This window comes from Lithobates pipiens, unplaced genomic scaffold, assembly GCF_037356315.1.
Source record: "Lithobates pipiens isolate NorthernLeopardFrog02 unplaced genomic scaffold, aLitPip1_a1.2 Scaffold_28, whole genome shotgun sequence".
NCBI lineage: Eukaryota > Metazoa > Chordata > Amphibia > Anura > Ranidae > Lithobates > Lithobates pipiens.
The window spans coordinates 30,671,455-30,685,022 of record NW_027507789.1 but is presented as its reverse complement, the minus strand read 5'-3'; the positions used below and the strand labels follow the sequence as shown (position 1 = coordinate 30,685,022).

At 42.4% G+C, this 13,568-nt stretch overlaps 1 protein-coding gene across 1 annotated transcript in view; it reads right to left on the bottom strand.

The window, feature by feature from the left end:
- LOC143935273 (fer-1-like protein 4) overlaps positions 1-13,568 on the bottom strand; it is a 195,606-nt gene that overhangs the window by 77,763 nt on the left and 104,275 nt on the right. The window contains exons 18-23 of the mRNA XM_077459016.1: positions 12,118-12,238; positions 9,747-9,847; positions 9,365-9,452; positions 4,445-4,561; positions 3,502-3,654; positions 397-580 (exon numbers count right to left, since the gene is read on the bottom strand). Of these exons, the coding sequence (XP_077315142.1) occupies positions 397-580; positions 3,502-3,654; positions 4,445-4,561; positions 9,365-9,452; positions 9,747-9,847; positions 12,118-12,238 (764 nt within the window). The remainder of the gene's footprint in view (positions 1-396; positions 581-3,501; positions 3,655-4,444; positions 4,562-9,364; positions 9,453-9,746; positions 9,848-12,117; positions 12,239-13,568) is intronic.

The following is a 13,568-nucleotide window of genomic DNA, read 5'->3' as shown; positions in this document are numbered from 1 at the left end:
CTATAGGTGTAGGCCATTTACATACCTTATGATGCTTGCCTGGAATACTCCCAGGACGTTGCTAAGCGAGGCCTAGTCGTCACTGCTCACCTCCACCATCACAGCAGTAAGCTCTCAAATGCTGAGCTCAGAGCTACTGTATCAGGGGAGAGAAAGAGCATTTGAGGGGGTTTGAATCAGAGAAAGAGCTCCCTCCTGTATGGTGGAGGTGAGCAGTGATGACTAGGCCTCACTTAGCAATGCCCTGGGAGTATTTAGCAACATCCTGGGAGTATGAAAGCTGAAAACTGGCCTGGGCAGGAAAGGGGGTAAAAAAAAAAAAACAAATACTAAGAACCATTGCAGCTTCCCTATAATTTGAAACTTTCTGCTGCTCAACAAAATGGAGCATCTCACCGTCCCTCCGAATCAGGATTGGTGGGTTGGGAGTTGGAGATTCCACCAATTCTCCATCTCTTTCATAAAGGAACTTGTAATCCTCAGGCAGATCCACCGTGCTGTTCTTGATATACTTCTTGACTCCTAGCCACATGTAGATCTCAGCTTTTGCAAAGATTTCACCGCTGTATGATCCTGGAATCTGGGAGCAGAAAAAGATTAACTTTACTGCCTAATGATTAAAGACTTTTTACTAGCATGAGTGTTGTCTTGCATGCTTCAATACAAACCCATTTGCAGCATTCCCCTTGGTTATAACAGGTTGTTGTTTAATTGACCAATTGTTCTTAACTGAGCAGTATTGACCAACTGGACAAATTCTTTACTGTTATAGTTAGAATATGCTATTGTAGAACCACTTTGACTGTTTAGTCTTAGGCTGGCCACTGCCACTTATGTCCCAGTAGCACCCTCTAGCTGGGCTGTACATTTACTCTTTGGCTCCTGCTGTAATCAGAAAAGGGGTCATTGTTTGGTCTGGTCTGTTCTGGGCTTCACAGGCTGGGAGTTTCATTGCTTCCCCCTACCTCCAGAAGAAGTTTCTGGAGATTAGGGAGGGAAAATTCAAATCACCAGCATGAATCTTGAACAGGGCCTAGCCAATCCCTGGGGAGGACTGCCAAGATGGTGGTTGGGATACTGTTAAGTAGTCTGGAGCCCTGAGGAAATTGTCTTTTTCCCTGGAGCCTTTTGGATTGGATGCTCTATTATTTTACAAGAGGCTACACCCATTAACTTATCTTGTTCCAGGATCCTGTAAGAACAGCCTTCTTTTTGTGCTGCACCTCAAAGCTACATCATGGTCCCCAGCAGTGAATCTATAGACTGCTCCAGTCTAGCTACAACTGTGCTAAAGCTATTTCATGGTCCCGAGCCATGAACCTATAGACTGCTCCAGTTTAACTTTACCAGTGCTAAAGGTACTTCATGGTCTCTAGCAGTGAACCTGTGGACTGTTCCAGTCTGCCTGTTCTCAAAGCTACTTCATGGTCCCCAGCTGTGTCCCCTACAGATCTATACCTGTGCTAAAGCTATTTTATGGTCACCAGCCATGAACCCATAGACAGTTCCATTCTACCTGTACTTATGCTATTTTTACTGAGGGAGAGAAGTGTCTTCTGTTAATACCTGACATTTTGGAGTATCCCACATCACTACAAATTCCCCCTACCCCCACAAGTTTCTACTAGCAAATACAACTTAAAAGGCAACCCCTAGACTGTTCAATGAGCCGGGGTGAGTGTTGGAATGTGTCTGGCTGTATGTGCACTGGAACCTACTAAACTCAGGGCCGGTGCTACCACTAGGCAAACTAGGCAGCCGCCTAGGGTGCTCTGCTGCCTAGGGTGCCTGGCCACTGGTGTTCCTACTCTCTTCTCTCTGCAGCAAGCAACTAAGTCTCAGCATCAGCAGGCAATCCGTTTGCACATAGTGTCAGAGGTGCAGCAGCGGCGGAGGACTGTGTCTATATCCCGACAGCCGAATGAATGGAAGCAAAGAAACATTCATTGATGGGCACTGGTAGGCTGCATTAATGGGCACTGGTAGGTTGCATTTATGGGCGCAGATAGGCTGCATTGATGGGCGCTGGTGAGGCTGAATTTGATGGGCGCTGGTGAGGCTGAATTTGATGGTCGCTGATGAGGCTGCATTTAATGGGCGATTCATGAGCAGGGCAAAGGGGGTGGAGTCAGGGGTAGTGCCAAGGGGGGGGGGGCGGCAAAATAAGGTTTTGCCTAGGGTGTCAAAAATCCTTGCACCAACCCTGACTAAACTATAGTGGCCTCTTTGGGGGTAGTGCTACATCTCCATCCATAAAAGTGGGAAGATATCTGTAGAAAACACAAAAGAAATACCACGCTCCCTGCTAAACCCCAAAGTAAATGAAAACTATAAACATAGCTGCAGCTCAACACTTGTAAGATATGCACAAAATAGGACAATAGTATAGAAATAAGGCTGTGCTAAAAAATACCAAAATACCCAAGGCTGACAGACATACAGGCCAGGATTGTGTTGTATGCCTATTCGATTAAGTCATCCTGACTGGCTCTGGTTCCTACCGTGGAAGGGTGTCGTTATTGCATTGCTGATTGGACATTAATCTATTCTACAGGCTTGCATAAGCTTGCCGTTTGGTAAGTGCGCATTTTTGCACGGTGGTGTATTGCACTATAGGGTGTCATTTGGATGAATAAGATTTCATGTACCTTTTTCATGTACCGATCACTCACTGGATTTATATTCGTGAACTTTGTTTCATCAATGTTATTATCACAGTTATAACCTGACACTTTTATTTGTTTCCTTTATTGGTCACTCATTGGACTTTTACCTATGGACTTATGTAGCACTATTATCACAGTTATAACTTGTCACATACATATTTTTTATTCAATTGTATGTTTTGAGGATATTCATTATTTTGGTATTATTTTAGTGCAGCCTTATTTCTATACTACTGGGAAGATATCTGCCTGTCCTTGGCCAATTCATTCCAGTCGCCATATCAGGAGATGGTTTCACGTTGCCCTGAATGGGCAAATTGTACTCAGAGAAGCAGGCTGTCATTGCTGGCATTCTTCTAAAAATGCAAATTGCCTGGCTGTTGCTGGCTTTAACACATTAGCATACTAAACTGGAACAAGAATGCAGAACAGGAAGGTCAATGGAGTCATAACTTCTAGGGCCCATTTACATTATTGTATTACAGTAAAACGTGACAATTGGCAACACGTGTTACATGCATTTTTGCAATGCAGTGTCATACATTCTTAATGGCACCCCCAACGCACCTTGCCAACAGATGTCCTTTGCAGTGCAACATGTGGCTGCCAGAAATTGTGCATGCACCTTTTTTAGTGCATTAAGCAGCCATCTGCGCGAATGGGCTACTTTAACGCAACACACATTAACAAGCGTGCACTAACGCACTACAATGGTGTGAATGGGCCCTTAGTCTTCAAGTTAATTCCCCGTAGTTTCTCCTTTGCAATGGAAATATTCTGTACTGACTGAAATAAGAGACCGCTTATATTTCCTGAGTAGAAGCAATATTTTCACCTTGAAGAAGACGGTGGAGATCTTGCCGCAGTCCTTTCCCTTTTCCTCTTCCACCACGGAGTAGAGGATGTGTTGCGCTGGTATGCGTGCATAGGCCAGACGCTTATTGTTGCTGAACATCCATATCACAATGTCAGGCAGCGTGCACTGAGGCTGGGACAAAATGAAACCACACAATCAATTCATAGGAAATTCCAATAATAATTACCGCCATCTAGTGGCCAATGCTGTATTCTTTATTTTAAACCAGGGGGCCTCCAAACTTTCTGAATAAAGGGCCAGTTCTCTGTCCTTCAGATTTTGAAGGGGCCGGACTGTGGCCAGTGTGTTAGAAAATTCCCTGGCGTCAATAACGCCCCATCATTAGTCTCATGAGAAGAATAGTGCCCCATCTTTCTGATCAGTGGGGGGTATACTGCCCCCTTATTAGTATCAGGGGAAGAAATAGTGCCCCATCTTTAGTATTAGGGGATGGAATATTGCCCCATCATTGAGAGGAATAGTGCCCCATTGTAAGTATTAGAAGAAGGAATAGTGCCCCAATATTGGTGTCTGTGGGAAGAATAGGGCTGCTGTTTGGAGACCACTGTTTTAAACCAATGAAAAACATTCAACCAGCACAGGAAATTACCTGATAACATATGTTTTTTTTCCCAATTTGCACAGAATGAATGTACATGTACTTTTACTAGGCAAATAGGTATACACATTTTTAAAAAATAAACCCCATGGTATAATGCCAGTTATGTACTACCTTCCCACATGACTTTTCATTGTCTTTACCCTGCTTATAATATAATGAAGAATATACTATCATGTGGAAAATAAGAGTATACTTCCCATCTTTGGCATCTCTAACTTGGACCTAGTCAACCTATTAGAGAATTCTTGCCTGCTTTTCTGTCTACACAAAAGAGCCTACAAGTTTGTAAGAAGAACAAACCTCTTTAGCCAAGAGTCGAACTCTGGTTAAAATCTTCTTCCCATCATTAATCTTCTCTTTCACATTGTTCTTGGTCAGTCGGCGTCTGGCTCTCAGTGCTTGTTTGGCAGAGAGAATCTACAGGGATAAAATCCATATAAAGCGTTACAAAACCCAGGAGCCTGAATTCACTATATCTGGTCTCCCACAGTACAGAACATGGAAATGCAATTATTTTACTAAGTATAAACTACTATAAATTTTTTTTTCTCATTAGCAGTCTTATGACCAGTGGTGGCCCTTCCATAGGGGGCACAGGGGCTCTGCCCCTAATTCATGCACCCAGCCCCTAATCTACATGCAGGAAGCAGGACGCATGGATTCCAATGTTTTTTTTTAGTTTTTTTAGCACAATTAGAGCCTGAGGGTCTCATTGGCTTGAACATTTTTTATATTTCCTATTGACTTCCTAATTCTTCTCCCGGCCAATCAGGAAGTGGGACGCCGGGAGGAGAGGCAATCCTATTGGCCACCAAGGAGTAGGAGGAGGAGGGAGGAGACGCAGGGGAAGCCGCAGCCCGGAGGAAGCGATATTCGCAACCTAAATGGGGAAAGTGCAGGGCTGGTGACCGACCGGGAGGGGGCGTTTCATGTTCTGTGATTGAGCTGGATTGGCGCCACACCTGCCCAAAAAATAAAAAAGATATACCACCAGCCGCCACTGCTTATGACTTCTATCAGTGCCTTGTTAAAGCTAATAGGAGGAGTTTTAATTCTCCTCTGACTGTCCTATGAGGCTGCATGACCCCTCTCCCTCTGTCCCTGTGCTGATCACTTGAACCCTCCCAAGCAAATAGGAAACTCTCTAGCAAACTGAGCATGTGCAGAGTGCCCCCAAGGCGCTGTTCTATCAGCAGATGGATTGGGGACTGTGGAAAAAGGGAAGAGTCAGAGAAGACAGGATCGCACAGCCTTTTTACACAATGTGCAGGATTAACCTCTTAGGTTCAAAGTGAGTAGAACAAGCATGCTTTTACTTCATATACAGACTGATTTTACTTTCCTGGATTTAGTGTTTAGGAGGGTGACAGTGTTTGTATGCTTAGTTGCATTACAGAGTACACTGCTATGTAATAATAGCATAATTGTACGATTTGCTTATACATTGTTAAAGCTTGCTTTAGATGTGACACCGCTGTCAGTTTGGGAAGGGTAAGTAGGCATTCTACATTACTTTTCTACAAATCGTCTGGATTAAAGCAGAAATATCTTCAAGAGAAATATCCAAAATAGGTATTTGCAGGCGTTTAGCGGCAAAAAAAGCCCCATCATTCGAGAGTTCAGGAAAGGAGCCTTCCAGCAGAAAAAAACGCCCAACGTACCTAAACACGTCTAAATACGTTTGAGCATTCATTCATTTCAATGGCCAGAATAAATTAATATTCTGCCAATGGAATGAATGAACGCCCAAATGATTGATGTGTCCAAACACATTTGTAAAACATGGCTTTAGGCACGTTTTTTTTTTTCTTACGCTGCTTTGCTTCTGCCTGGAGACAAGGCATTCAGAAGAGCTGGAGAAAAACACCCAAGGTGCATGACTCCTTATAGTGACAGATGACGTCATAGAAAAAAAGAGAGTAGATTATGGGAGTAAAATGTTGGTTCTGGAATATTTCAGCTCAGAGGGGCAGGGGGGGTTTATGAGCAAGCAGGGAGATTTATTGTTAATGGAAGGGTCAGTGTCACCCTGTGTGCATTCGGGGACCCCCACCTGCACCCCCATGGATGTCATATTGGACCACAGCAGCTCTGTTCATTTATCTAAAATATTTGTTATTACAGCCCTGACTGAATCAAATTATAAAACTTTACTTAGATGGTACATGGTTCCAATTAGGGTTGCCAAAATGTGCCCACAAGTGTCATCTTACTGTTTTCAACAATGTGTCCAGGTGGGCACCATGTTTCACGTTTGGTTGCAATGCCCTTAATTCGATTTTAGATTAGACTTTTTAACTTCATTCGCTCAGTAAAGAGGATGAACATTCCTAGAGCTCCAGAAATAGAGCTCCCTAAACATTGGAGGAGGCTAGTGTCTTACATTATTATAGAGGCTAGAATTGCAATAGCATGGAGCTGGAACCAGTCGGTGGTCTCCTTTGATGTAAAAAACAAATTATGATAATGATTAATGATAAACTCTTGTGCACTCTCAATAATACACAAACTAAATTTGATAAAATAGGGGAGCCATGGATACAATACTTGGCGGTGGACCAGCGAGACCTCAGAGACAACCTTTTCTACTACAGGTTGTGTTAGCCCTTGTACACACAGTCGGACATTCCGACGGAAAATGTCAGATCGGACAGAGTTGTCGAATAATCTGACTGTGTGTGGGCTCCATCGGACTGTTTCCGTCGGAATATCCGACGGACAAAGTTTTAGAGCTGGGCTATAAAACTTTACAACTACACACAATCGGACAAAGTCCGATCGGATCATGAGAATTTCCGATCAGACAAAGTGGCACGCATGCTCAGAACAAATTCCTAGACCAAAGCTATTGGCTACTAGCCTCAACGTAGTCCCGTCGTAACGAAATAACGTCATCACGTTACGTACCTTCGGATTTTCCGATAAATTTGTCCGACCGTGTGTATGCAACACAAGTTTCGGACAAAATCCGTCGGACAAAATCTGACGGATTTTGTTGTCAGAATGTCCGACCATGTGTACAAGGGCTTAGAAGTCGACGTGGTCAAATGTCATATTTCTGGCACGTTTATACATATCTGTTTCCTATTCCCAAAATCAGCCAGGCCTCTGTGGTTTTAAAAGGCTGAAGCCAATTAAAGTGGTTGTAAACCCTTACAAACCACTTTGACCTACAGGTAAGCCAAGATTAAGGCTTACCTGTAGGTCCAAGAAATATCTCCTAAACCTATACGGTTTAGGAGATATTTGCCTGAAGACAGGCACCGCTGTCTACGGCGCATGCGCCGTAGACAGCGGCATGCAGGCACACTGAGCACGGCATTTCCAACAATGGAGCTGCCGCGCGTGTCGGCTCCCGTGCTCATGCGCGGGAGTGACGTCATTGCGGCTTCGCCGAATGACAGCGGCGGAGCTGCGAGACCCACCGAAAAGATGGATGTGCCAGACTACAGGGGACAGCGGTGACATCGCTGGCTCCTGTGTCAGGTAAGTGACACATAATGGGCTACTATGCGATGCATAGTAGTCCATTATGCTTTGCCTTTGCAGGGAATGAAAGAGGAAGTAAACTCATCAGGGTTTACTTCCTCTTTAAGCCTCTGTTTTGTTTTTTGTTTTTTTCTTGCATGCAATATATTTCATTTCTAGACACAGGGCTTCATTCTAATATTGTTTTGATCCTTAAGATCTTGTGGTTACTCTTGTATATGAATTTACAAACTTGGTTGTGATATTCAAATTTGTGAAAGTCTCGAACTGCCATTTGTCACATCTGCAAAGGATGGTGTTTTGTACTCGGTTTTCATGAACATATACAGTATACACTATATTGAAAAAAGTATTGAGGTGCCTGCCTTTGCACGTACACAAACTTAAATGGCATCCCAGTCATATTCCCTGTACACACGGTCAGAAATTCCAATGGAAGAGGTCCGATTGGATTATATTGTTGGAAAATCCAATCATGTGTGAGCTCTATCGGACTTTTTCCGTCGGAAATTCCGACGGAAAAAATTTGAGAGCAGGATCTAAAATTTTCAGACAAAAAAAATATGATCTGACTTTTTCCGATCGTTTGTAGAGAATTCCGACAGACAAAGTGCCACGCATGCTCAGATCAAATTACGAGACCAAAGCTATTGGCTACTAGCCTGAACGTAGTCCCGTCGTACGCAACGAACCTCCCCACATTCCAAATTATCAGATTTTCCTACAACTTTGTCCGACCGTGTGTAATCAACACCAGTTTCCGACAAAATTCGTCAGAAAAAAAATCAGACGGATTTTGTGGTCGGAATGTCCGACCATGTGTACAAGGCATTAGTCTGTAGGGTTCAATACTGAGTTGCAGCTAAAACAGCTTCAACTCTTTTGGGAAGGCTGTCCACAAGGTTTAGGAGTGTGTCTATGGGATTGTTTGACTATTCTTCCATTCCATTCTTCTTGTGAGGTCAGGCATTGATGTTGGACGAGAAGGCCTGGCTTGCAGTTTCCGCTCTAATTCATCCCAAAGGTGTTCTATCGGGTTGAGGTCAGGACCTTGCTTTGTGCACTGGTGCGTAGTCATGTTGGAACAGGAAGGGGCCATCCCCAAACTATTCCCACAAAGTTGGGAGCATAAAATTGTCCAAAATGTCTCCGTATGCTGACGCCTTAAGAGTTCCCTTCACTGGAACTAAGGGGCCAAGCCCAACCCCACACCATAATTCACCCTCCGCCAAATGATTTGGACCAGTGCACAAAGCAAGGTCCATGAAGACAAGGATGAGCGAGTTTGGGGTGGAGAAACTTGACTGGCCTGAAAGGTCCTGACCTCAACCCAATAGAACATCTTTGGAATGAATTAGAGCGGAGACTCTAATGTCCAACATCAGTGCCTGGCCTCACAAATGCATTCCTGGAAGAATGATCAAACATTCCCATAGATACACTCCTAAACCTTGTGGACAGCCTTTCCAGAAGAGTTGAAGCTGTTATAGCTGCAAAGGGTGGGCCAACTCAATATTAAACCCTACGGACTAAGACTGGGATGCCAATAAAGTTCATGTGTGTGTGTAAAGTCAGATGTCATAATACTTTTGACAATATAGTGTATATGTAATACTAATCTATTCTTTCTGTAAAGACCCATGTCTCTGCTCACTGTATTCATATTCAGTTGTGCTGTCATTCCACTTTCTTTGGTTAAAGATTTTGACAATATGTCCATCACAGACTTACAATATTGTGAGAAAGAGATTTCATCCTGCACTTGTCCAAGTTGTTGGGGCGAGCCATTGTCCTCTTTCCAGCACTAAGTGAGTACTGCCTGCAAAAGAGCAAATCGACATTATCATTATTATGCACAGAATGGATCCATTTAATTCAATCTCAGTCTGTTTTAGTAGTGTACAAGAGAATGCTTAATCTTGAATCTGTATAATAAATTGAACAAAAGAACATCTTCTAGCTGCCTGGAGGACCTTATATATTCTGTCTCTGACTTACTGCTGCTAATAGCACATTCTGATTTTATAACTGAAATTCTGCATAACCATGTAACATTCTGTAAAGTTGGCAGTAATTAAACTGTGTGTTTAAAAGTTTGGGTAAAACCATTAACCTGCAGCCAGCAACAAATTCTTCTAGGACTTGCTTCAGACGGTCTTCTGGTTTGGATTTAGGTCGTCTTGTGCGTTTCTCCACCTCGTTGAGTCCACGTTCCTCCAGAAGGAATATGTACAGTTACTTTACAACCTCACTCCATTAACATATAAAGCTTCCGGCGATGAAGGCAGCCAGGAAAGCTTGTCCAAAGACAAATTTCACAAATTATCTTATTATTATTTCGAATGAGACTACAAATGCTATACATCACACAGCCCCAACAACATTGAATCCTGAGAGGGAGGTTGCATAGCATAGGATCATATGACATTAAACAGTCCTACCTAAACGCTCTATAAAAAACTGCTAAATCCTGCTTTTTATATAACACAATGATTAAGGATTAGGGCCCTTTCACTCTGGAATGCGGTGTGGGAAAGGTGCATTTTGTGCATGTTACCCGGCACCACATGTGCGTGCTCTGCTCTTGTGAGATGCGCACGGGTGCCTCTAATTGTTAATGTCACCCCAAACATATCGCACAAACACAGCAGTTTGGTACAGTGCAATCTGAAAAAGTAGTATGTGCGCAACTTTTTGCACAATCCCCTGCATTTGGCAGCCCGTTCAAATGAATAGGGTGTCAAAACCAGATGGCTCAGGAACACGCCAGTGTGAACCAGCCCTTTAAGCCTCAAACCTGAGTCCAAATTTTCTTTGTTTTACAGAGAGTGGAGTATTTAAAACCTCTGCTTTTCTGGGGGTATTATTTTCTGTATTCCCGATGAAGCAAATTATCCACACTTTCTAAGCCAATTGTCACAAGCATAGCCAATGCCATCTACTACAAAATGGAATCAAGAGGACATTATCAAACTGAACTATAGACTAACTAGTTCCTTCCTAACGCCCGGGACCCAGATCTTTAAATTAATTCCTGACTATAGAGGAGGGGTTCTTCCTGTAACAGAGCAAAGGATCTTGGGACCTGTAGTCCTGCAGTCTTCCCCTCACTGTATTTTAGAGCCCCTTCGGAACAACAAATTCCAGAAAGCTGATCTAACAAAGGATTATGGGAGAGCCCGCTCGGCTGGGGAACATTAAAGAGGATGGTTGGAGGCTTCTTCTGCATCCAGCTACATTGGGACTCAGCTGCCCAGCCAATGGTAGTGACACACAACCTCATCTGCCACAGCTGTCAGCGTACAAGCAACCTGCTGTATAACTGCTACGCCTTCTGTGGAGGTATATAAAAAACTGCTCAGCTCCTCTTGTAGTGCCGGAGACCACATCTGTACTGGGATTGGTGAGGGCAGCTGCGCACCTTTCTGTTTACCCAGTTGTATACAGACACTGCTTTAACTAAATCAGACACTGGCTTAACTAAATCAATCAAGGAATCCTTGCTTTGCTACCTCCGTAGTCCTGTCTGCAGACCTGACTCTGCCATTCTTCATTACTCATTTTTAATGGGCCCCAACATGCTAGCAGAAGATACAATCCCCAAACTTTAGACTTATTCTATTCCATATCCACAACTACTCATTGCTTACTTAAAGGGGTGCCCCTTCTTTAAACAAATATCCATAAAAAAAGCATTCACATGATCCCAATGCGTTGCACCAGTGGTCACAAGGGAGCTGGCGGTTTTCTTAAACCTCTCCCCCATAACCAGTGCTGCACTCTCAACAGGCACCATTGAGGCACAGTGGTTATTTTCAGTCAGCTGACATATTTATTTATATTCACCTTGTGTTGCTATTGCTTAGTCTTTCAAATTGAATACATTGCTGTAAATAATTTGTAACCCCCTAAGAGTTAACTAGAGACATTCTTGAGGTATTCAATACAACTCTGGTTATTGAAATGTTGTGTCCATTGCCTTTTCTTACTCTGTAATGGGTAGTATTGGTAACTGGTTTGGTGAACATTGTTGGTCTAACCATGTCTAAACCTAGAGTTTTAAAAAGGTTGCAGAGTTTGAAAAGGCAGGAAAGCACCAGAGGACAAGCAGCATCTTCTGGCACTACACAAGGAAAGGAAGTGATGGGAAATCCCTCAGATGGGGACAGATACAGTAACAAAAGTACATTTGATTTGTAGAGTGGGGGAAGGGTTGGAACATTTATTGGTTTTATAGCACTTCCTATGTTGTCCTGTTCAGGTGACACTCAAACCATCTAATTTCTAGTTCAGGCGTCACTGGGTACCACTGTCATCACCAGCAACTAAAACTTGAAAAATGTTGTTGTCTACCAAGTCTATGAGAAACTGACATAAAAGTTTGGGGCTTTAGCAGTGGTGTTTCCAGTGCTATTTTATTTAGAACTTTTTAAAATGTCGACTACCATGGCGAAGTGAGCACTATACCAGGTTCTGACTCTTACCAGGCGTTCTGCTATCTTGACTATCCAGTTGGAGTTGTACAGCCTCCAGCTGTGATCCTCCCAGTAGCTCCACACATAGACACATGGCCTTTCATTACCCAGAGGTATGTAACTGTATGAACTATATAAACAAAAAAATAGCAAACTATGTAAAGCAAGAGATTTACAATTTCATCTTTGACTACACAAGCATTTACAAAGCAGCATATCAACTGCAGAAAAACTAGTCATTTTAAAGTGGTCGGACTCGTATTGATATGATCATACAATCAATAATTAAATTCGACTAAAATATAGATCTATAAACCAGCGCTATCAAAATCAACGAATCAAATATCAGTATAAATTTCCACCAAATAAAAGATACAGGATGTGTTATATACATAATACATCCCTGCAGTGAAAAAAACAGTACAAAAAAATAAAAATAAATAAAAAACACAATAATATGATAAAGTGTCACAATTCCACATATAACAATCCATAAATATTTCTGTAAAGAATCATGCTGGTACGCCTTCTTTCCTTAATCCTTCACCCACTTTTATGCACAGACTTATGAATTCAAAGTTCTTACCAAACCCCTTATTTCTAAGATGATCATACATTTCCTGATATTAAGGTTAAGCACCACTGGCACCCCTCTGCTTCCAGTTCTCCCTCCAGTAAAGGTCTTAAGCCCTCCACTCAGCAACATAGATAAAAAACAGGCAATCGCTATAATGTAGAATGAAATTAAATAATAAAATTGTACTCACATAAAAATAGTAGAACGAGATTCTGTATAATAAAAACCCCCCGACACTTCCGGGTTTCACACAGCATCTGACTTCATGCCCACCCTTAGCGTGTTTCATCACAAGGACTTCCTCAGGAGGCAGTGAACATTTCTTCCTGATGAAGTTTTTGCGATGAAATGCTTTGAGACAAAATGTGTGTTTTGCTGTTTTTTCACTACAGGGATGTATTATTTATACAATACATATGGGTTTATTTGGTGGCAATTTACCATTGCACTGACATTTGATCAGTTGATTTTGATAGCGCTGGTTTATTGATCTATATATCAATATTTTTCCTGGGGGATAAAAAATTTCCAGCTGTTTTTACAGGTTAGGTGAGAATTGAAGAGCAGGTTGTGTGTGATTTAATGCGACTAAAATTATCTTGTTGAATAATTAATAGACATGTGTGCCGTCAATAAATTAGTTTTGTTCCGTTTTGTAGTAGCCATTAATTCACATTTCGTAATTTGTGTCCAAAATTCAATTTGGATTCGTACAAATTTTCATTAGGGTCGTTAACGTTTCTTAACAATTACGAACATTAGTTATGATGAATTTAAAAAAATAAAGCAAAAAATACCTTTCTCAATATGGCAGTTGTCGTCTCATTATGAGGGGCTCCCACCACCCCTGTGCTGTCCTGACTTCACCCCTGGGGCTGTACCC